This window comes from Pangasianodon hypophthalmus, chromosome 17 (genome assembly GCF_027358585.1).
Source record: "Pangasianodon hypophthalmus isolate fPanHyp1 chromosome 17, fPanHyp1.pri, whole genome shotgun sequence".
Classification (NCBI taxonomy): domain Eukaryota; kingdom Metazoa; phylum Chordata; class Actinopteri; order Siluriformes; family Pangasiidae; genus Pangasianodon; species Pangasianodon hypophthalmus.
Window position 1 is genome coordinate 20,450,616 of NC_069726.1, and position 25,003 is coordinate 20,475,618.

The window sequence follows — 25,003 nt, forward strand, 5'->3', positions numbered from 1 at the left end:
TTTTAATCCTCTTATATCACAGCAATTTGCCATTGCTAACTACAGTATACTTATTTTATTGATTAATAACATGTCATACTTTTTACTCATTCTTGCAATTTATTAATTAATTTATTCATACTTTCTACTCATTCTTGTTATCACTCACAGCTATAAACAGTTATTCCCTCACTAGCATCTTGTTTTCACTCTCTCTCTTTTGAATTAAAAAAAAAAGAATACAGCTTGTCATAGTGCTGAGAAATCGGAAAATGCAAATTCATCTGTCCTGAAGACTTTCCCATGTTGGAAAACGTAAAGTTACATCTTTACCTCTGACTGTTACAAAGTACTCACACTGGAGACTCCTTCCAAAAACACTAAATAAACATCTCCTCACTGAAACTTCACCATATCAACAATCCATTTATATGGAGTGCCCGTCATTCCTGTTCCTGTTTGAGTCATTACTATAGAAACGATAATGTATTAGAATGAATTCATTAATATAAACATGTTATTTGCCTTGCAGTTGGAACTACTGTCAGAGCTGCTGTTATAGAAAATTAATCAACACCTTCTGACCAATCAGATTCGAGATCTCAACAACGCTGGCATATAAACCTTTATAATGCCTTGTCAGGTGACTAACTAACATTAACTGGAGAGTTTGTTACTAAGTTTGAGCAAATAGCTGTTTATACAAGTTATGCAGATAGGTACATCAAGTAAAAATGAAAGACAGAAAGAGAGCGAGACAGAAAGAGAGGCACAGAAAGAGAGGCATGAGAAGCATGAGGAGGCTGAGAGGTATGTAGAGTTCATCTGGCAGAGGACACCATCATTTTCTTTGAGGTCAAAGATCACAGCGGCACCAGTCTAACGTTGTGAGATCTCCACCCGAAACTCAGCCCTGCAATCATCTTCCATGCTCAGAAAGAGTACCGAATGTGTGTGTGTGTGTGTGTGTGTGTGTGTGTGCGCCCTGTAGAAAAAAGGAACAGTTCACTTCGGCTTCCTATGATGGCTATTCATCTTTGCTTCCTACTTCATTTGATGGTGTGTATAGGTCTCAGCACAACACAAACACACAAACACACAAACACACAAACTTATGTACTGTACCTGGACGTGCTCTCCAGGATTCCTTTGACTTCGTTCATCTGCTCTTGGCCAAAGTAGACAACGGTGAGGTGCACTCGTCCATCTTGCTTTATACACACCTCCCTAAGACACACACACATACACACACATACACACACACACACACACACACCAGATTTTACCTGCCACAGACAACTGAGGGATTCATGATGACTATTCATGATGCCCAAAGAAGCATCTGGATATGTAGGAAAAAAAACACTCGAGGGTATTCTGTTATACGAAAAGCACTGTTACCACCCTGAACTTGATTATTTTCCCTTAACAGCACGTCCCAAAGTGTTTTATTCCTCTTATAATATGCATTCCAAGCAATAAAATTCAGAATGTATTGCTGATAGACCAAGCCCCTTTTTTTTTTTTTTTTTTTTACATTTACGGCATTTGGCAGACGCCCTTATCCGGAGTGACGTACAATTATCTCACTTATACAACTGAGCAGTTGAGGGTTAAGGGCCTTGCTCAAGGCCCAGCAGTGGCAGCTTGGTGGTGCTGGGATTTGAACTCTCAACCTTCCAATCAGAAGGCCAAGGTCTTAACCACTGAGCTACCACTTCCCTTTTAAAAATGGAGTTAAAACGTAACCTAATGATTACAGTATATGTAGACTGAGTTGAACATATATTTGATAGAATTGTAAAGAAAATAAAAAATTAAGTTCTTAAAGCTGTTAGTCATTTTCAATTTAAATATAAATTAAATGTATTTCTACTAAATATAATCTTAATTGGCCAATTTCATACATGTCAAATAGTTTTTATACAAAGTGTATATAAAATGTATTTAATAAAAATACACCAAAGGAAAATGGATTATTGAAATGTATTCAATAATACAGTTTGTGTGCAATTTTATCTCTGTGGGTTGGTGGATACTATCACATTACGTGTAGTTCTGAAAACAGAAGCCACACACACACACACACACACACACACACAAACAGTGGTGTGAAATTCCAGCAGTTGGACACAGACACATTCTGATATTCAGACGCCAAATGTTCCAGGTTTGTGCTGACTTTGCATTTTTTTCTTTTTATCTTTCTACGCATGTGAAAAATGGCAAAAACTCAGACAAGCTCAGCTCTGGAGACGCTCACGTTTGGGGGACACGGCAAACATCAGCACTGAGGAGTGTAATTTATGCTAAGAGCTTGAAGCAGCCACCAGTCAGATCTCCTCCAGACCTGAACACTCAGAGGAAAGTGCTATCTGCCCTCTTCCACATACAAGCGACTGGCTAGTGTCGCTCTACTTGACAGGAGAGATTGTAACACCATTCCTCTTACTCAGACAGCACTTGGACTCCTGGCTACAGCTGGCTGTCTGCTGTCCATCAATCCATCATCTGGACCGAACTCATGATCTCCTGATGATAGGGGAATGCTTTTCTGTGGTTACTGAGGTTAAGGTTTAACTGCAGGCATAGCATTAATTCACTGCATTAATAATTATGTCAGTGGGCAGTCCTAATCAGCATATTAAGACAAACATCTCTCCAACAATTTTTTTTTAGATTTAATAATTTGGCTTTTTTTTTTTTTTTATATTCCTTAGGGTTAAGGGTCTTGCTCAACAGTGGCAGCTTGGTGTTACTGGGATTCAAACCGTCTGATAAGTACAATAAAGCCTTAACCTCTGAGCCCTTACTGCCACTAAACACAAAAATCACTCTTTCCCTACCCCTCGTTCCTATCCTGTGTTTCCTTTTATCCAGACTCTAAAAAACGCATGACGTGTGTTTAGCTCATGTGTATTACTAAGAGTCAAGAGCGAATTTATGTACTTGAACTATACATTAAATTTGTTAGTTATTCAATCATTTCTTATGTTTTTTTTTTTTTCATTTTACTGTGCTTGTTGAGAAATAAAAATGAACAAACAGAGCAGGTTGAATGCAATATAGAGAATAAAAAATTCATCCCATCGTCAATGTACGAGAAAATGTAAACTACATCTTTTGCAAAGTGAAGGTAACAAATCCCGCCATTAACATTTAAACAGTGGTCTCACAGGAAGCTCATCGATGGGTTGAAATACAGCCAATGATTCAATTTATACTCAAATGTAGTGCACAACCTTTAAATGGGAAGAAATGCATAATTAAAGAGATCGCAGTACTGAGTCTGAGAGGCTTTAAATGCTTCCCGATTACAGTTTCCATCAGATAATGTATAAAAGAGCCCTCCCTATCCTGTGTGCACTCTTTAGTGACCTACATTCCTTTTCATAATCTCATAAAGCCATTGGCGTCTGAGACAGTGCTACTATTATCCTACTGTTGCTATTCCTATAATGTTGCTGTTAGCCAAAGTTGCTATTAGCCATGAATGCTTTTATCCCAGTTCTGAAACCAGTTTTCAAGTCAAATACATGTCAAATGTTAATTTTCCAGTGTCACTATTACCCTGCTAGTAGAGACACTGGAAAATTAACATTTGACATGTATGCATGACAAAGCCTCTGAGATGCTTTAAAATTACTAAGCTGGAACAGTCCTGCTGAAAATAAAAGAAAAAAGAAATTTCCGTCATGTAACAGAAATGGGTTTAATGGTTTCCATCAGAATCCTGAAGACTTCCATCCCAGGCTTTCTTTCATGGGTGGACGATTACCATCAGAATAAAATATATAAAAGCCATCGGGAACCATTAGGAACAACACATTCCATTAAGAAAGGAATAAAACACAACAGGGTGTGCTCTTGATGATTGGGGTGGTGTGATGATTTTTATCTGTTTATAGGTACAGTTAATGTTACAAAATGTCCTCGAGACAAGTTATCACATAGGTTATAGCTGCTATAAACAGTTGTTCCCTCACCAGACTCTCTCTTAAAGTTAATAAGACAAAAATATGCAGCTTCTCATGTTACCAAGAAACCGGAAAGCGCAAACTCCTCTGTCCTGAAGACTTTCTTGAGTCAGAAAAACATACTCTTACAAAGCGCTGTCAATGGAGACTCCTTCCATAAACGCTACATAAACATCTCTTACACAGAAAACCTCACCATATGAATGATTATGTGTTTGAGTTTATTAAATAACACATATTCTTAATGTTTATTATTAGACTTTGATTAAATAGCTCGTCCGCCATACAAGACCCTGTTAATGAGCTGTTACTATAAAAACGATGACATATTAGAATGAGTGCACTTATATAAACTTATCATCTGAACTACAGCTGGAACTACTGTCAGAGCTGCTCTTATAGAAAATTAATCAACATTAGAGACCACCAGAAACACAGTAAAATCCAGTACAACCACTAGAAATCTCTAATAGATTCTAATTACTTTTAGCAGGAAGTATTAAGGCTAAACGATGGGGACAGATTGTAACATGCACCCGATCCGTGAACCGTTAATGCGATATAGTTAAAAATTGGCCTTCATTAATATGACTTGAATTAATTATATTTTGTGGATATAGCATCCAGACTGTCTAAGGTTGCTCTTGATACTCACAGGGCTTAATAAAACATTTGGTGACTTGTCAGAGAGCTGTGAAATGAGAGCTGAAAACAAAAGCAGTTCCAGAGAGTACTTGTGATCCTTCTGTGGCCATTTTTTTTCCCAGTGTCTAACGTTCATTGCCATTACATTACTCAAAAGACTTAGTATATGCGCAGAAATATATCATCACATAAGATTTTATATTTCTTTTTACACAAATTCCTCTTTGGAAATAATATCATTAGAAAGTAGCCACAATAGGAATAATACTTTATATATTTTACCTGTAGTCAAGTCTAGTCTGTCTGCGATAAATTAGTCTAGTTTGTCTGAGATAAATTATTTCTCTGACTCATACTATAGACTTGTAAGCTGTTAGGCTCCAAAACAACATGCTAACTTAACAACTTGCTAGTTAAATACTGTGTAGGTCAACTGCCTTGTTAAACAAATCCGGATTACATTATGTAGGCTGAAAAACACACACTTTTGCTTCTACTATCATTTACTACATCTAAAACACTTTGGACATCCAATTCTACCAAGAAAATGAGATTAATTAATTTACAGTCCAATGAATCTACATTCTGTTTATTTACTCTCCAAACTAAGCACCTATACTTCTAGCTAATAATGAACTGCTTCCTCTTTTTCACCTCTTTTCATTTCCTCTTTCTCAATTGACTTCCCGATAGGTATGTCAATTTTGACAGTTCTGCAAGTAGATTTATTGAAAGTCACAGTCATGCTAATGAAATAGGGCGTCTTTAGGGGGAGCACTGTGACATGTCTTTGCACATCAGAGGTTTTTGACAGATTCCTGCATTCTAAAATATTATGTTTCTTTGGATTTAAATGATCAGCATTCTGAGAGCACAGGCCCATCCCCTACCCGTCCTGTCGTTACAACACTGAACACAAAGGCTAATCATTACAATAATGATTTTCAAACTATTTATGACACACCATTGTTGAATGCTCAATTCTGATTGGTCAGGTTCAGGTGTTGAATAATTTTCTATAACAGCAGCTCTGAGCATAATTTATTTTACAGCCCTCGTTCTAATGCATCATAGTTTCTATAGTGACTTGGGATTTGTATGGAGGATGCTCCACATAAACAGATAAAAAGAATAATGTGAAATTGGATATGGAGAAGCTTTCAGTTAGGAGACATTTATTTACCATTTTAGGAAGGAGTCTCCAGTATCAGTGTTTCTTAAAGTTTTCCACCACGTGAAAGTCTTCAGGACGTTCACGTTTGCAGTTTATAAGTAACATGAAAAGCTACATTTATTAAAAAGAGAGGCTGGTGAGGGAACAGCTGTTTATAGCTGCTATAACATAAGTGATAACAGGAAGTAACTTGTTCTGAGGACGTTCCACAACATTAATATAAATAGTGTATAAATGGATAAAAAATGTGATGTGTCTTGGCAAATTAATGTGGTATAAGAAGAAATAAACAATTTTGTTTATGGGGCATGCTGTTATAGAAAATATTCAACTTTGGTATGATAACTAACATCACATCAAGCCGTTGTTGATTATTTTCCTATAACAGCACACCTTGCCTTATTACGCAGCCCTAAATGATATGTTTAATTACTTACATTACAATTACTTAAACATATACACCACTATATTTAATACACCTACATATAGTCTCACCTGTGCTTTGAAAAATAAACCCTGCTGATGATGTAGGTGTATCTGAAGGGCATGGTTTTACCTGAAGGTATGCATGAACTGTTTGAATTTGTCGGCTCTCTGTGAAAGCGGTACGATGATGTTGATGGCAGTGTGAGACGTCGCCACACGTTCATTCGACACCTTCATCAACGGGCCAAAGGGACGAAACAGAACGAGACGCCTGAACTCATTTTTCCTATCTCCACGGAATGTCAGCTCGTACAGCGTTCCTTTATCCTTCTCAGTTCGTGCTAGACCTACAGCGAGAGAGAGAGAGAGAGAGAGAGATAGAGAAGACACAGAACTATTACTTCTATGTCAGATCACTGCTATAACACTAGACTTAACATAATTTTTTTTTATATCATAACACAAGCACAAAAACAAGGCACTTATTCATGCTACTGTGATATCCAATCAACACCTGTCCTCTCAAACTCTTTAGATAACAACTGTACATTTTACTCACATGCACAAGTGTGAAAAAGCACAGGGCAATATATATATATAGTGTCATGGAGATGGTGTGTATCTGTTCTGTGAGCCGCATGACCAGAAGACGCTTCAAAACATTTTCATTGTTAACAGTACTCAGACCACCAACGATTTTTCACCTCACACTGCTCAAGTCGCTCTAAGCTGGTCGTTAGTGGGCGTTCCTATCTTTAGTTTCTGTCAGTTGCCAAGGATTCATAAGCTAGCTACAGAACATATACAAAACTATCTATTTGATCACAAATCAAATGTCTTCTCACTAAAAATAAAAATTCTGGAGGGATGCTTGTGTATAAAATGCATCTCTGCAGCACATCATGATCATGTCAGAATGAGCCAAAAACAACATTTTGCTTCTCACGATTTCTGCTGCCTATTTGACAGGCTTAAAATGTTTAATGTACCCAAAAAGAACCACAAAAACACCAGCTTACAATGAAAATGAATCACTTCCAGCCACTTTGTCACGCCGCATTGCTGCTGATTTGAACGGAGGCATACTGAGACAACAGACTTGAAAGAAAGAGCTGTCAGAGGTAAAGCTGTAACTTTAAGTTTTCTGACATGGGAAAGCCTTCAGGACAGAGGCGTTTGTGCTTTCTGGTTTCTTGGCAACATGACAATCTGCACCTTTTTTTTTGTTAGTTTTATTAGTTTCAAGAGAAAGACAAAAAGAGAGGCTGCACAGCTAGCTAGTGATCAATGAAGTATGATATTAGCTAACCAAATGTTATGTTTAGCTATTACGGAAGTCCTGAAGGCAAGGTGTGAATTTGTTTTTTCAATTGCTATGTCATTATTTTGTATTAGTAAGTCAAAATAATGTATTAGTTAGACAAAATAATCAGATACTAGGTCAAAATAATGACTTAGTAAGTGAAAATAATGTACTAGTAAGTCAAAATAATGTATTAGTCAAAATAACAACTTAGTAAGTCCAAATAACGAGATACTAAGCCAAAATAACTTAGTAAGTCAAAATAACAAGACATTAAGTCAAAAAAATCAACTTAGTAAAAATAACAAGATACTAAGACAAAATAATGATTGAGTAAGTCAAAATAATGACAAAGCAAATGAAAAAATATTTTTTACACCTTGCAGTTCAGTGCTTCCGTAAGCTATTAAGCTTGCACTGTGATACAAAAGCTATTCCTATTTAATTGTGTTATGTTTAGTTGACTAGAAAGCAGCTGATGAACGATGAGTCTTCAACAAATTGCTGCCCAGTGAGAACAAGTATGGGTAAACAGCTTAATTTTATTTGAATAAAAATAGACTCATGGTAATATTGTAAACAATGGCAAATGCTTACTCAATCATTCCTCACCATGTACATCACTCTCTCTGGCTTCATCTCAGCATTGGTGAGTTGAGGAACAGCTGGAAAACTGTCACACATGGGTCCATGATAAACACAATTTCTTTTATTAAACGCTTAAATCCATCAACACTGGTGTCGTTTTCTCACAGCTACACAACAAAAGCATTTTAACGGATCTGTGCTGAATGGCATCACAGGATCTATTGTTCAGACTGGAAATCAAAGTCGCACAGACTTACAGACTCTTTGCTCAAGGAGGAAACCCTGTTGACACAAAGGTTTGCATGAAAGTCTTGTCTAAATTCACTTGTCTAAACTTCCCTTTTGCCTCAGCTGTTGGTAACATTCTGAAGACGTCTTGGTCCCAGAAGGCACTCAATCAGAACCAGAGAAACTATAAATTTCATTACAGTTAACATGATTGTGGTTCTAATCAGTTTCTCTCTTGAAGTCTATTGACACTATTTTGACCCACACACACCCAGAATGCCTTGCAGTAGACGTAAAGGAATAAGATGAGTAAAGAACACTGTCTTGGTCACTATCAACTACGTACTGGGATATCCTAAAATCTTTACACACCAGCTCATATCTCTAGTGTCAGTCATGCGACCTGAAATTAATATCTGTGTTATCAGGGGTGTGAATCACACACTTACTTATAAATGTCACACAATTTGGAGGAAGTAAATGAGTAGAGAAGCCCCTGGATGGGTAGAAACCCTTATGTGGATAGAAGCCCCATGTTGGACAAAATACTCTCACTGGCCAAAGCCCCAATTTGGGCAGAAGCAATTTGGGCTTGCTGCTGGGAAAGCCCCTGGTTAGGCAGAAGCCTCCTGTTGGCAAAGCCCTATGTTGGGCAGAAGCCTTCTGTTGGGCAAAACCTTCCTGCTGGGCAAACCCCTATGCTAGGCAAAAGAATCCTAGATGAAGACCCTGGAGCTCTAGGATGGACAGAAGCCTCATGTTGCGCAGAATCCTCCTGCTGGCCAAAGCCCCAATTTGGGAATAAGCCCCTGGTTAGGCAGAAGCCCTGTGTTAGGAAAAAGCTTTCAGTTGGCCAGAGCCCCATATTGGACAGAAACCTGCTGCTGGGCAATACCCCATGCTGGGAAAAAGCTTCCTCCTGGCTGAAGCCCCTGGTTGTGCAAAGCTTTATGATGGGCAGAGGTCACACGTTGAGCAGAAACTTCCAGTTGGTAAAGCCCCATTTTTGAGCAGGACACCTAGGTGTGCAGAAGGGCCACAATGGGCAAAGGTCTCCTGCTGGCCTAAGCCCCAATTTGGACATATGCTCCTGGTTGAGGAGAAGCCCCTGGATGGGCAAAAGCTTCATGCTGGGCAAAAGCCTCTTACTGACCAAAGCTCCATGCTGATGCAAAACCTATTGTTGTCAGAAGCCCTATATTGGACAGGAGCCCCATGTTGGTAAGAAGGATCCAGGTAGGCAAAGATCCCACTCCAGGTTTTTATATAATTTTATGTGAAATGTAACAAGTATGAAAAAAATAACATGAAAATACATGTGAAAAAAAGGCATAAAGGACAGTGTGTCACATGGAATCACACTTTCAGCAAGATTCTACTAACACACAACAACGTCATGTTCAGTCAACGGATGTCAATAACAGGAAAAGCGACGAGATTAAACAAGTCTTGCATGCTGTGATTGCACCCTGCCCCACTTCCTCCTAATGCCACCTCCTACTGAAACGGGAACAATACGAGAACATGCAGCTCTATGTGCTCAACTTAACAACTTTACCGCTTCATTTCCATCAGAATTGCTTTTACTAATTATCAGTTAGTACTGAAGGCAGATTGGGGATCTTACAATTGTACTGTTATACAGTTTAAAGAGACAATCTGGGGCAATGTGACAGAACATTACTCTGACCCAGGAGGAATTATGTGGAAATCACAGATCAAAGCATGTCTTTGAGTGTAATGTGGAATTGTTGTACACTGAGGCCATATACTGAAATGACTTTAGCTCATAGGAGGGAATGTAGATGTGTCTTTGAGTCCGTAATATGGAAGTCTTCAAAGTGAAAGAAAGGAAGTCATTGCATTCATAAGGGCATGTTTTTAATTTATTCATTCAACTTCAGTAACTGCTTTATCCTGGTCAGGATCACTGTGTAACTGGAATCTATCCTGGGAACACTGGATGTGAGGCGGGGAAAACACCCTACATGGGAAGCCAGTCCACTGCAGGGCACCAGGCGCGCACACACTCCTTCACACACTGATTCACACCTAGGGTCAATTTAGCATACGCAATCTAACTACTAGCATGTTTTTAGACAATGAAAGGAAAGTAGAGAAATCGGAGGAAACCCAAATGGACACTGGGAGAACAGGGCATAGTGTTTTTTCCTCAGAGATTTTTTTACCCACATAGCAAACACGAGCTCACTGACAGGAATTTTTCTGAGATACTTTCTGAATATATACATAAATATTCACAATTTTCACTGTCAATGCTAGGTAGCTATCTAACATTAGCTAATCTAAAAGTTAAAAGCTGGCTAACCTGAACAGCTTTGTGCAACAACTAAATCATATTCATAAAAGCTGATAATCTTCACTTTTAAGGCTACATAGCTGACTAACATGAGCTAGCCTGACAGGATTTCTGAGAGGCTTTTTAGGTCGTATAAAAATAAATGTTTATAATCTTCAGTGGTAGTGCTAATGATATCCAGCACACAGGATAACTAGACAGGATTTCTGAGAGGATTTTTAGGTCGTATAAAAACAAATGTTTACAATCTTCAGTGGTAGTGCTTAATTACTAGCTGGCTAATGAGCTAACTTGACAATATTACTGAGGGTATTTTCATAATCAATTATAATCATCGCTGCTAATGCTACTAGCTAACCTGACAGGGTTCCTTAGATAAAGTCCTTTTCATAAATGTTCATTATATTCACTGCTAACTCTAGCCAGCTAGCTATAGCTAACTTGACAGGATTTCTGAGAAAACTTTACAGTTTTGAATGTAAACAAAAGTATTTTTCAAGACGAGGACAAATTAACTTTGGCTGAAGAGTATATGGATTCTGTGACTTTTCACTTTCCACACAAATCCTTCTTTGTTAAGTTTTGTGGTGCTATATTTAGCTACCAAATCTCATAGATAATGTAACTCTTCCAATATGTTATACTGAAGAGCTTAACTCATGACACACTCTGACGTGGGTGTGTGAAGTTTTCAGTGGATGAATTGGTTATTTCCGTTGTGTGTGTGTGTGTGTGTGTGTGTGTGTGACCTTTGTGTGGAACTTTGCCCTGCTGTGTTTATGCGTAACTCTGTGTATCTCTCTCTCTCTCTCTCTCTCTCTCTCTCTCTCTCTCTCTCTCTCTCTCTCTGTGTGTGTGTGTGTGAGAGACATGGCTCAGCTGTGCACAATAAAGCAGCTGGTTTTGTTTCCTGCTGCATTTACACACACATGCTCCCCATATCACAGGATTTCCTGAGGGGAAACTCACTGGAAACCTGGCTGTTGTGTTCTTCAGGCAATACGACAGAACTGTGTTTTAAAATTTAGCTTAATTTGATATCAGTTAATCAGAAAAAATATTTGGGGACAAAAAAGTTCACTTGAATGGGAAAGTGTGGGGAAGAGAGATAAGGAATTAGTAGTTAATTTCACTTTGAGGTAAGTTTATCTAGGCAAACCTTTTGAATTTTTTGATAAAAGAAGGTCAAGCTACACTACACAACAATGTACTCTGTGGTGCTGAATATCCAAAGTTTGTGAAAGTTTATAGATTGTGAACCAAACTGATATTTAATTGGAAATGTTGGCCCGATTAACTAAAGCAGATAGTTAAAGTTAGCTAGTCAAACCAAAGCTACATTCATAACTGATGTTACTTCTTCTGCTAAATGCAAATAGCTAATCAAAAGAATGCTTCCTGACCAACTATTTGTTCTTGTAAACACTTCGGTCCTGTTATCAAATACAAACTTTCTTCAATTATTTGCTTCCAACAAACTCATAACAAGCAGCAACTTATCAGTGCTGATCCACTACTTGGTCAATAAAATAGTTTAGCTAATTTCATTTCATTTATGAAAATTGTAACTCTTTGCTGGCAATGCTATAGCAACTTTTAACATTGGCAATTCTGCACATTTTTTTTGTTACACTGAACTTTTGCCTCATCATTTTCTTAATGTAATTTGTTGCTCATAGTATCCAAAACCCAAACAAGTCAGCTAGCAAACTAAACTACAATGTTCCCTCCAAAATTACGTCACACTAGCACCATCCATTATTACCAGAGTCAAACAGCTCATGAACCAATTCAGCTGAACCAAACTTACCTTCAATGAAATCAGCCATGCTGTACACCTTGTCTGCACTAAATTTATCTCCCATATTGTGTTTGTGCGAGTTCAGTGTGTGCACGGCGCTCTCCACCACTTCGTTAATCTCATCGCGTCTATCTTTCCTAGCTGGTTTTTCCTCAGGATGGCGTGTGAGTCCTGTCTCCAGCTGATACACACGCTGCAGCGTGAAGCTGTCAAATGGAATCACAGCATACTCATTTGGCAAGCGGACACCTGCACTTATCTCTGCCCGGCCCATTTGGGTGCGGAGAAACTCATTCAGATCAGTCGCTGCATTGCCCGTTTTCTCCTGAAGCTCCTTTGGCCACTCAACTCGCTCCTGCAGGGCTTCCTTCAGTTCTGCGATTTGCTTCTTCAGGCTGGAAATGTGTTGCCGTTGCTGCTCCTCACGTTCCTGAAGCAAAGCTTGATAGTTTTCGTGGCTTGATGAACCCAAGGGGGCGCCGCTGAGAACACCAGGAACCCCGGGCCCTCTTGGAGAGCCTGGTGCGCCCAGCCTGGGTGCCACCAAGGGGTCATCGGTATGAGGGTTGCAAGTGATGACATAGAGGAGAGAAAGAAAGCAGCAAACGAGGACTAAAACGCCACAGACGCGAGAGAGCCACAAAAACAATCCTCTGCGCAACATCTCGAACAAACCAGTGTCACATACACACATGTATAGTCATATCCATTATGTAGTTTTATCTTAGACAGTAAGCTAATTGAGCGGTTACTGCTGTCGTATGCTAATGCTAATGATAGCTTAAAAATGAAATGGCACAGTCGGTCAAGTAGTTCCTGTTGTGCTTGCTAAAGCTATCCTCTGAGCAACATTTCTAGCAAAATACAGTGACAATGTGTTTCACACATATATCTATATCTAACACATTGGTGGGACAAACCACTGATTAAGCAGTTAATGCTACCTCTGCTAAAGCTATCTTTGATATGAAATGGTAATTCAAATTAATTGGATAGTATTGTCGTTTCAAACACAGTGTGATATATCACACAAATATAATTCTGTCCTTCCCACAGCTTTATCTTAGATGCTGAAGTGAGACAACATACTAAAAGCTTGTCAAGTAGATACTTGCTAAGGCTTTCTGGTTGATATGAAATGGAACAGCAGATCAACATGCCACTGTGGTCTTTAGCAAAAAAGTTATCATTTCACATAGAAATATAATCAGATACGTCATGTGTTTATAGTAATGTCTGCTTTATCTTAGATGTGAAATTAAGACAAAAGAATGAAATGCTAAATAAGCCATTACTGTTGTTCTTGCTAATGCTGACTTTGACATGAAGTGGAGAAGAGGAGGGTTTGTCTGAGTGAGCAACACTCTCTTACTAAAGGATGCTAAAGATACACTTGTTCCAAAACAGATCTGATTGTCCCTAATTTCGCCTTCTCATTCGCATGTTCTTTTCAGTCACATTTCGGCCCAGCTCGAGAACCTCCAATCTGGTTAAGCAGCTATTGCTCCTAAAGATAAATTTCTTTGAGATAAGAAAGAGGAGGTTTTTGTTTTGATTGAGTCAGCTACATAAAGGTACACCTACACATGTGTGTTTCTTGTATTTCAAGTCATGTTAAAGCCTGTCCTTTGTCTTTTAGAACGAGGCTACTTTAGTGGAGATTTGGCTGTGGCTAAAACAGCTCAGTCCTGCTGTGATGACACAAAACACGCCACTTCGCACCGTTAAACCCTCAGTAATGACACCTGTCGAGAAACTGTTCATTGAGTAATTCACATGTCCAGGTTCATATCATGCTTCTTTGAGCTTAAATCAGAAGAGTCAGCATACTTCTCCTTTGTATGACTCAAAATGGGACATGTTGAGAATCGTTAGATGTCCAAGAAGATTTTCATTTCCGTGAGCAGACACTTTTCATCTTCCTCAGTCAGCAGTTTGTATCCACGCTATCTTCTGTGTTTAATATAAGCCTCCTGCATATTTCATCTTCTTTTGTGTTACCTAGAGAGAGAAAGAGAGAGAGAGAGAGAGAGAGAGAGAGAGGAATTAATGAATAAAAGCCAGACTGTCTAGAGTTAGGTCCAAGTGTGAGCTCACTACAAAGAAACCTGTATATAAATATATCTGCAATGTTCATATTACAGCTATGAATCCTATTTTATAATCTTGAAAAAATGTAGATATTGCAAGTAACAGTGAGTCTAGAGGGCTGGGGTGGGGTGGGGTGAGGTGAGGTGGGACCAGGTATATAGCTCCAGAGATCTGGGGCAGGGTCAGTTAAGGCGTGGAGCTACGTAGATGGCTTGAAAGAGTTGAACCAGGGAAGTGGGACCAGGGGTGTAGCTACAGAGATCTGAGGAGACTTGGACAGGTGTATGACTCTGAGACCTGTGGGTGTGGCCAAAAAAGGGGGTTGGGCCATTTGGATTGCTCTAAAGAGCTGAAGGGATGGGGCTGGGTGTATGGTCACAAAACACTGAAGTGGACATGGGTACAACTCCAAAGAACAGAGAACAGAGCCAACTAACGGGGTGGAGCCAAGTGGACGGAGAGATGAGGGGGTGGGGCCAGGTCGCAGAGAGCTGGGGACGCTTGCACAAGAGATCTGGGGTGGGGCCAATTAAGGAGTGGGGCCAAGTGGAATGCTCCCGAGAGCTAACTGGCCAAGTCTAAAATTTAGTTTTTTACAAACAGACTGTGTGAATAATGATTTGCAAATGTCACATGAGCAGCACACAGGTTACGAAATTGGCTGATATAAATTATAAATTTGACATAAAATGCACGTATAATGACTTTTAACAGGAATTTACCTCCTTAGTAGTTACCCTTCTACTTTCTGTACAGTTTTGGGCTTAAACATGAAACTTAAAGATTAATGTCTATGCAATACCAGCTTGACTTTATCAAACAGGTTTGAATAAATAGAGAAGTGAAAACAAGCTGTGTGTGATATATTTGAGGCAGCAAAGTGCACGGGGTTTCAGTGTGAAAACACACTGCTCTTGTTTTAGAGCGACCTGTGAACGTGTGAAAGTGAGAGGGCAGTGTTAAAAACGACCTCATGAGGGAAAAGAAGAAGCGTACTGTGAGCTGAGCAAACATACGGGCAAAAGACGAGGCATTCATACACACACACACACACACAGATGCATGGTTTATCGGCAAACAGAAAAGGGCTGTTGGAAAAGAAGTTGAACTCAAGAGAGGAGGTAAAGTGCATGTGATTGCCTGTCACACACACACGTGTGTGTGTGTGTGTGTGTGATGACTACCACACAATCAGCTCTTTTACAAGTAAAGACTGGGTCGAATGAAAGGACTAGTTATGTTAGCACTGAGAGCAGGGGTGTATCAGGAATACACACATTTGGGTACGTGACCCACCAAATGCACTCTCTCTCTCTCTCTCTCTCTCTCTCTCTCACACACACTCATTAACCTACTTTTAGAGCAGGTAGGAGAGTTAGCACACCCTTTTGAGTGATCAGTTACTCTCTCTTTCTTTATCTTGCTCTCTATCATTCTCTCCCTCTTTCTCTATGTCTCTCTACCTCAGGTGAGTGACATGGTGAGTTTCCCAGTGAGTCCAAACTCTCATCATATTTCCCATTTTCTCCTCACTTTCTTTATCCTGCCATCTCTTTCTCTCCTCTTACTTCTATCTACTTCCCCCTTCTTCTCCTGTTCATCTCTTTTTTCTCCTGTTCACCTCTTTTCCCATTCCTTTGCTAACCCTCATTTTCTTCTCCATCCATCCATCCTCCTTCCATCTTCTCTATTTCTTCTTCCTCTTTTCCCTGTTCCTCTATTATCATTGTCCTCTTTTCATCCCTCACCTTCTCTCCTCTTCCTCTCCTCTCTTTTCTTCTTTCTTCCTCTCTGATAACCTCTCCATCACTCTTCTTCTGTCTTTTCTCTGTCTTGAGGAACTTCTCCTCTTTTTTCCCCATTCTCTCCTCCAATGTACCAACTTCTTTAATGGATATTCCATAGCATTAAATGTAACTATAAACTGATAAAAAGTATGACATGTTCTTCTTTATTTAATAAAAAAAATGTAATAAATACCAAATTGCTGTGGTATAAGAGGAATAAAACACACCAGAACTTGCTGTTATTGGGAAATAATCAACTTAACGGTTGATTAAGGCACCCACGTTGGGCACCCTGTTGTTGATTATTTTCCTATAATAGCACACTCAAAGTGTTTTATTGCTTACCTAAGGTATATAAGGTGCATGCACATGTATCTAACATTTCTCATTATGAGATTACTATAAATCAATTAAACCTACTTCTACCCATTTTTACTAATCAAAAGTTTAAAACGGTCTTATTCAATGGGCAGACACTATAATTTTGGCTATTATTATTTTCCCAAAACTTCATTCAGCTTGTTTACATGTTAAACTCTCATGTGGTAATGGCAAAACTGGCTCTATGAGTCAAGTAGGAATCACATTTCTTTCTAAACACATGACGCTGCATTACTAATTTCTCTGCAACCTGCCAATAACCCCACCAAAGAAGAAGAAAATGATGTAAATTTCAATTTCTATGCCACCTTTTTACATTTATTTTAATGAAGTAGAGAATTTACTGGTAAATATATAACATCTCTCAGTTTCTACACTGTAAACAACTTCTGAAATTTCTATAGTACAATACTGTATTCAAACCAAATTCATGAGGTAAATGTGCTTTAGAGAGATTTCCTGTAGCCCACCTGGTATTTTGGGAAACTATTTACAGTCCTGACTGTGTATCATCTGCTGTGAATATACTGTAATTACACAGTAAACATACGGTATCATTAACTTTACTGTAAAACGAGCTGCTAAAATATTTACCAGAAGCAGCAAAGAAACATCATATAGCAATTTTTTTGTTTTAATTTCTTTCATTACTCTGTCATCCTAAATTTCATTAAAAATAATGATTGGCATCAATGATTGTAGCGAAGCAGGGTAAGTATGGCAAGTTTAAATAGGAGATAAAGCTAGGCAACATTAGGTAATGTTAGCTTAGCTCACTGGCTAATGTTTGCTAGCTAGCATAGACTGATATTTTAAATAGACAGTCCATCTTGGGTTTGTGTGTGTGTGTTTGTGTGTGTGGGGTATTCAGGATTGTGATTCTGTCTCTGTTGTTCCTCATTGTTCATTTTAGCAGTTTCTTATTACATAGTTTTTTTTATTATTTTTAGAAAGTTCTCCTTGTGTAATCTGATATCATATAAATACATAATAGTGTTTTTTCCCTTGTATTTCATTCTTTTTTGTTATAAATTTTTTTGTGAACTGAATTGAAATGATTATTAAAAAACACATTTTTGTTAGATTTGTATTTTTGGCTTCTTGCTATAACAAGCAGTGTAACTTTAAATTGCAGCAGTAGGGGTTTCCTCCCCGCCTAATTTAGTCTTGGCTGATTTCGACACACAAGCCAGCTCTCCCCATCCTACGACAGCTACCAACCAGGGAGGGTGAAGGCTAATACATGCTTCCTCTAATGAACACATGAACCTAGCCACTTGGATCTTTTCAAACTGCTGTTCATGCTACATCACTGGGCAGCATAACAAACTCGGAAGAACAACGTTATCTGCCCTTTTCCACAGACATGAGATCCCACAGACACCCACGATTGGCTAGTGTCGCTGTGATTGACAGGCGAGAGAGAGTATGCTCCTCCCACCCAGAGAGCACAGTTTTGCTCTCTTGGACTCCTGGCCACGGATGACTGTGGCATTGTCAAGATTTAAACTTATGATCTCTTGGTGATACGACCCTTTTCTGTTGCGTTTTTACAGTAATAATGTGATGTGGTTGGATTTAATTCCATTTCATACAAATGAAGCGGTGTGAAGATAGATCCACTAACTTCGCCCCTGAGCCACTGCAAATTCTTATGCAAATATAAATTTGCAATTGTTGTACCTTTTTGAGTCTTCCTTCACTATCGGTAATGACTCAGCTGGATGCTCAGGTGTAGAGAAATGAAAGGTACCAAATTTACAGTATACATGTGCTCAATAACAAGAATAACCTTCATTGCATTTCCTGAAATATGATAACAGCTTTTATCTGATATAAGATATTCTGTTGTGTAACAGCTCATAAACAGGGACTTAGGCGGACACTTTCCATAATAATAACTGCATTAAAAAACATGCTGTTATCGGAAAATAATCTGCTTCGGGGTGGTATCAGTAACTTCATATTTTCCACTACAGGAAAGTCTTCCAAACAGTGGAGTTTGCAGTTTCTCTTAATTTTTTTTTTCATTTTAACTTTAACAGAGAGAAATAACAGAGGGGTTAGTGAGGGGATGACTGTTTATAGGTGTAAGTGTTAAAGTAAGCGATAACAGGAACTTGTTTCAGAGATATTCCACAACATTACACGGATAAAAATTATCATGTGACTTTTTTAATAACTAAAAAGTTGTCAGTGTTGTCAAATTGGTGTGGTATAAGAGGAATAAAACACTTCCAGACATGCTGTTGCACTAAAAAAGAATCTCTGTTGGGGTAACTCAGCTTCATGTCGGACCGTATCACACCATCCTGTCTTGATTATTTTCCTATAACAGAATATCCCCAACTGTTTTATTCATTACTTCTCACAAATTAATGTATTCTGTTATATGTCTACACTAATATACGTCCAAGTCTGATACATTGGCTGAAGGCAGTAGGGATAATAATACAATACAGTACAACTCAGAATGGATTATGTATTAGTTTTTGATGATTAATTAAGTAAAAAGCAAGCTTCTGGATTCAAGGGAATGTCTATTTAGTTACTTAACATCCTCCTTTATCCTACAGATCACACACAACTCAACACGCCCTGCAGATAGGGTTAATTACACTAAAAGCCTGCAGATGTCTTCAGGAACTGTCTAGTTAGCAAATACGGCTAATTTATCCCAGTCTCATTATTCTCTGAACTCCAGTTCTGCTGGCTTTGTAACACACACAGGAAATGATGCAGGATTTTTCCTCCGTTGGCGTTTTTTTTATTGAGCGTCTGAGCTATTCAGTTCTATTCAGACCTCATTTCTTCACTGTTACTTTTATGTACTTCTATACCTGATATTAAATCGATTTTATTAATCTTATAACTATTTATCAACTTGGTTTTTACTTCTCATGTTGCACATATTACAAATAGCGACATCCTTCTATGCAATACATCACAAGATTTGACACACAAAGCATTAAAACTGCTGTTATGGCTTCAAGTGTTTGTGTGCATCAATTTAAAAACACCAAGTTTTTCACAGGGTAATGATCTCACTGGCATCAGCACGTGGAAACCCTGAGTAATCGTACACACTCACCATTTAACACAGCAGAACGGTTCACACCGGACACACTGCAGCCACTGCATACTCTCTCTCTCTCACACACACAAACACACACACACACACACACAAGATGCATAGAAAGTATGTTGTTTATGCCATCACAGGCAATTTATACACACACACATATACACGCACATTTGCACACATTTCCTGCAAACACACCCAGAAAGACACACACCGGAGATGAAGAGAGAGTAAAAGAAAAACAGAGTTGTACTGAAAGACAGACAGACAGACAGACAAATGTAGAGAGCAGAGAGAGGGGCAAACACAATCACAGAAAGAGAGAGAGAGAGAGAGAGAGAGAGAGAGAGAGAGAGAAACAGAGACAGAGGCAGAGACGCGTCACCTCTCCGTCCCTGTGTTCTTTAACAACTTCCTCCCTCTTAGACTGTTTCCTGTCTGCAGGGCAAAGATGGCAAAATCTTTCTTTCTCTCTCTCTCTTGCTCTCTCTGTCTCTCACCCACTCACTTATCCTTCTACTTCTCTTTTTTGAGCCTTTTGTGCCTTTCCTCCCTCTTTCTCAGACTTTCTGTTTGTCTCTCTCATTCTTCCTATTCCTCTCTCATGTTCTAAACTTTGGCTGATCTTTCTCTTGCTCATCCTCCCTCTTTCTCGCTTTTTCCTGTCTCACACATGGTCTCATATCCCTTCTGTCTAAAGCATTTCCTACTGCACGATATTCAGTCCTACAGCTAATAAAACTACAGAAGGGTGACATATTAAAGGTTAAAATGGTGACTCTGTTACGCTGTAGGGGCGTTTATTCAATTCGCCAGCATGGTTTGTGTCCACTCGTCTTCTCAGAGTGAAGCATCACTGCAAATCAATACACAGTCCTTCTCACTGATCACCTTAATCATGTGATGAAACGTTTCTTTCCTGATGGGCGTGGTCTCTTCCAGCATGACTCCGCCCCCATGTCCAGCACAAGATGAGTGAGAGAGATAATACTACAGAGAGAGAGAGAGAAAGTGAAACATATAGACATAAACAGAAAAAGAAAAATGTAGGAAAGAAAAAGAAAGGAAGAGAGAAGAAAGGATAAAGAAAGCGGAAAGAGACAATTGACAATGCAAAGGGGAACTTGAATAAAAAAAGGAGACAGAGAGAGAAACAGTGAGAGGGAGTATAAGAGGGAAAGGAAGAGAACGTGTCAGAGATAGAAAGAGAAATAGAGATGGACAGATTGAAAAAAATGAGAGAAAGATAAAAAGAAAGGGAGGCCATTTGGTTTTACAGCTGGAAGTGAAGGACGGCACCAAGAAAGTTGTTCCAGGTGTCTCACACACACACACACACACACACACACACTGCCCACAGACAGGAAATGCAATAGATAGTAGAGATGAAAGAGAAGAAAATGTGAGAAAAGGGAACAGATGTGGGCGAAAAGAATTAGATAGAGAAAGAGAGAGAGAGAGAGAGAGAGAGAGAGAGAGAGAGAGAATGGAGGAGAGAAAGGAGTGTTTGATGTGTGTTTTCAGGCCTCAGGTGATTCTCGCTCCCCTTCATTAAGCTGGATCTCCTCATTCTGCCATCTGTGCTCCCGCTAAAATACCAAATCAGTTCTCATACACACACACACACACACACACACACTCACACACACACACACACACACACACTCACTGCTGTTTCCATTCAAGTTACCTTACATCCAAGTCACATATAACATGATACAAATGATTAATATACACTCCTAATGCTAAAGCTAATAATGAATGAAAGCTGGTAGCTAGCATGATGCTAATGGTTACATGGTACATAATAACCACTAAGTTTAGTACATAGATAGCCATGGCAGAATACTTATGTTTGTAAAAGTAATTTTTTTTCATTTTACACAAGAAAAGAAAGAGGCGATATTGTTAAGGAGTTAGAGGTCAGGCGCTAAGCTATAGAAATAAATCTCACTTCAGTGAGTATTTTAGCTAACAAATTCCAGATTATATACCTTTTCACAAAATTGTGATATACAAGATTCTCTTAAGTGTATCTGTTTTCTTCCAGTTTGGTTATTTCCATTTTCCACCTCATTATCTGGATCTCCATCAGCCACCAGGGCTACAGCGTGCTTCCTCTGAGACACATGAAGCCTCCTGCAGCATCGCTCCCAACTGATGCTAATGTAACCTTATAGCAGGAAAGCACTAACTGAGAACTGCTAACTGTGAAACTCCGTGTAGACCATCCTTCTCAACTAGATAGTGTTTTGATCATTTCAAGAGGAAGGACGTGCTCCTAAAATAAACTCATTCAACAGGCAACATAAGGACAACTTTCTTCTTCAGTTCCTTATTTTGGATAAATCTGTAGGAGCATCACGTCTCTTTCTGTGAGACGGCAAGGCAATAATTCATGAAGAGAATTCCATGAAAGTGTGAAAAACGTGGCTGACAAAACCATACACTCTGACTGAGGAATGTGTTTACAGAAGGAAGTTAATCGTCTGTCTCATAGCCTTTCTTTTTTTTAAACGTTTTTTAACAATATTCATATTTGTCTTCACTGCAATTATAACATTCTGGCTATGTTAGCCAGTCAGGAACATCTAATGAGGTGTGTATCCCAGCTACGAAGCTAATGAGTGATTACGGTTGAAACGCAATGAAATTAAACACAATTATTCACACACTGGCCACTTTAATAAGAACACCTGTACACTAAAACTTATACAGTTGAAGATAAAAGACCTAACCATGTTTTCCAATCTTCAATGTTCAAATGTTCCAATCTTCTGTGCCCACTCGCTGCATGTTTTTTGTTATTCACACCATTCTGTGTAAACTCTGTAGACAGAATGGTGCAGAACAGACTCTACAGCGGTCTGGAGGTGTAAACGCCTTGCTGATGAGAGAGGTCAGAGGAGAATGAGCTGACAGGTTCGAGCTGACAGGAAGGTTACAGTAACTCAAATAAGCACTCTTTACAACCGTGGTGAGCAGAAAAGCATCTCAGAATGCAGAACATATCAAACCTCGACGTGGATGGGCTACAAACCACATTGGACCACATCGGGTTTCACTCCTGTCAGCCCAGAACAAGAATCTAAGCACACACTTGCAATATAGTGCAATACTTAGGATGTCGAAGAGCTGGTATTCCATATCTTATCTAGCGCGTGGTATAGCTGTATAACTGAATCCCACACGTTTCTGGAATGCATAGTGCACTCACTCTGTGTGTGTGTGTGTGTGTGAGCAAGACAAAATGAAAATGGTTAATGAGTCTAACTGTCATAACAGCTGGTTTAATTCAATTTCTATATAAAAAACATGACATATGGAAATGCACTAAAGTACATCCGGCTGCGCTGTGTGTGTGTGTATGGTCCCCACAAAGATAGGAATAACTGATAGTTTTGACCTTGTGGGCACATTAGGCAGGTCCCCATGAGGAAAACTGCTTTTTTACCTTAAAAAAAAAGCTTTTCTTTTTAAAAAAAACTAAAAGGTTTTAGTTACTGATGCTAAGGTTAGGGGTAGATTTAGGTCAAGGCATACCATTAATTAGATGCATTAATATGTTAGGATATTAAGGGGTGTGTGTTTGTGTGTGTGTGTGTGTGTGTGTGTGTGTGTGTGTGAGTGTGTAAGAGAGAGGGAGAAGCTAGAAAGGAAGAAAAAGGATAATGAGTCTAACTGTCATAACAGCTGGTTTAATTCTACCTCTATATAATGAAAATACACTCAATACTGAAATGCACTGAACCAAACTGCTCCAGGCTGAGCGGTGTGTGTGTGTGTGTGTGTGTGTGTGTGTGTGTGTGCCTGCCTGACATTATCTCTTTTCACTCTGAAATGCCAAGACTGCAGCAGTAATGCTCCATGGCATCCTGAAAACCTTTATAACGATCAACACACACACACACACACACACACGGTTAAGTATAGTACATTTCAGTATGCTGTGTTTACTCAGGTATTGTACACAGGAATGCCTCAGTGGTGTTAGAGGGTTGCGCTGGGCTTCAGCCATTAAAAAAGTAGTTTTGGGGGAAATTCTATTTAATCACTTTTTTTTTTTTAACATAAATTTGCTTTTTTAGACAGGCACTGGAGCTTTAAGGCCAATTTAGTTAACAAGTCCTGGAAGTCTATCTTACCCAAACCCACAAATTATTTAAATCTCCTGTAATATAGGAGTTCAGTTATATATTAAAGACCACAGGATGTGTCTATGGTTTGTCTCATATAAACTGTAGTTTGAGAAGCATGTCCTTATCTAAACTATAGTTTTTACAAGCAAGTATGGTTTTAAAAAACATGCCTTTATGTCAGCTGTGGTTTTAAAATTGTGTTCTTACCTAAACTTTAGTTTTAGAAGCATGTCCTTAAGCTATAGTTTCAGTCTGAGGAGCTTCAGTTTTAGGAGCTTGCATCACTTAAACTAAGTGTAATAAACCCCAAATCTGTAAGAAAGCTGTGAGAAATCAGTGATGACTTACCACAGCGTGTGTCTGATGAGACGAAAAGCACTGAAACTGTTCTGTCAGTGTACAAGGAACTGAGAAGGTCTATTCAGCAGTCTATGAAAGAGGAGCTGAATTAGGGTTGCCATATTGGAAGGGATCCCCCTCTGTCATTGCTGGTTGTGGCTCATTCATTAACACATTAACTCATTCATCTTCACTAACTGCTTAATCCTGGTTAAGCTAGGCACTATGGACAAAAGTTTATGGACACCTGACCATCACACCGATATGTGCTTGTTAAACATACCATTCCAGATTCAGTTCCCCCTTTACTGTTATAATAACTCTTCCACTCTTCTGGGAAGGCTTTCCACTAGGTTTCGGGGATTTGTGTTTATTCAGCCACAAGAGCATTACTGAGGTTGGGCGAAGACGCCTAGCATGTAGTCGGCATTCCAGTTCATCCCAAAGGTGTTCAGTGGGGTTGAGGTCAGGGCTCTGTGCAGGACACTCGAGATCTTCCTCTGGCTTCATGGACCTCGCTTGGTGCACAGAGGCATTGTCATGCTGGAACAGGTTTGGGCTTCTTTTTTCCAGTGAAGGGAAATTGTAATGCCACAGCATTCAAAGACTATACAATTGTGTTCTTCCAACTTTGGGGAAGAACCACATATGGGTGTGATGATCAAGTTTTGGCCATAAATTTTTACCTTTAAACATGGCAATTAATTCAATTAATATGCACTGGATAATCAGAGTGAAATGCA

The 25,003-nt window shown here is 39.0% G+C and overlaps 1 protein-coding gene across 2 annotated transcripts in view; it reads right to left on the reverse strand.

Moving 5' to 3' along the window:
- csgalnact1a (chondroitin sulfate N-acetylgalactosaminyltransferase 1a) overlaps positions 1–24,323 on the reverse strand; it is a 42,423-nt gene extending 18,100 nt beyond the window's left edge. Inside the window, exons 1-5 of one of the 2 annotated variants that reach the window (XM_034312504.2) lie at positions 24,270–24,287; positions 20,674–20,772; positions 12,451–14,442; positions 6,332–6,548; positions 1,105–1,206 (exon numbers count right to left, since the gene is read on the reverse strand). In XM_034312504.2, coding sequence (XP_034168395.2) covers positions 1,105–1,206; positions 6,332–6,548; positions 12,451–13,135 — 1,004 coding nt within the window. In that variant the 5' untranslated portion in view covers positions 13,136–14,442; positions 20,674–20,772; positions 24,270–24,287. Of the gene's footprint in view, positions 1–1,104; positions 1,207–6,331; positions 6,549–12,450; positions 14,443–20,673; positions 20,773–24,269 lie in introns of both variants that reach the window. The other variant, XM_026942553.3, reaches the window with a different exon arrangement.
- Positions 24,324–25,003: the final 680 nt, after the last annotated feature.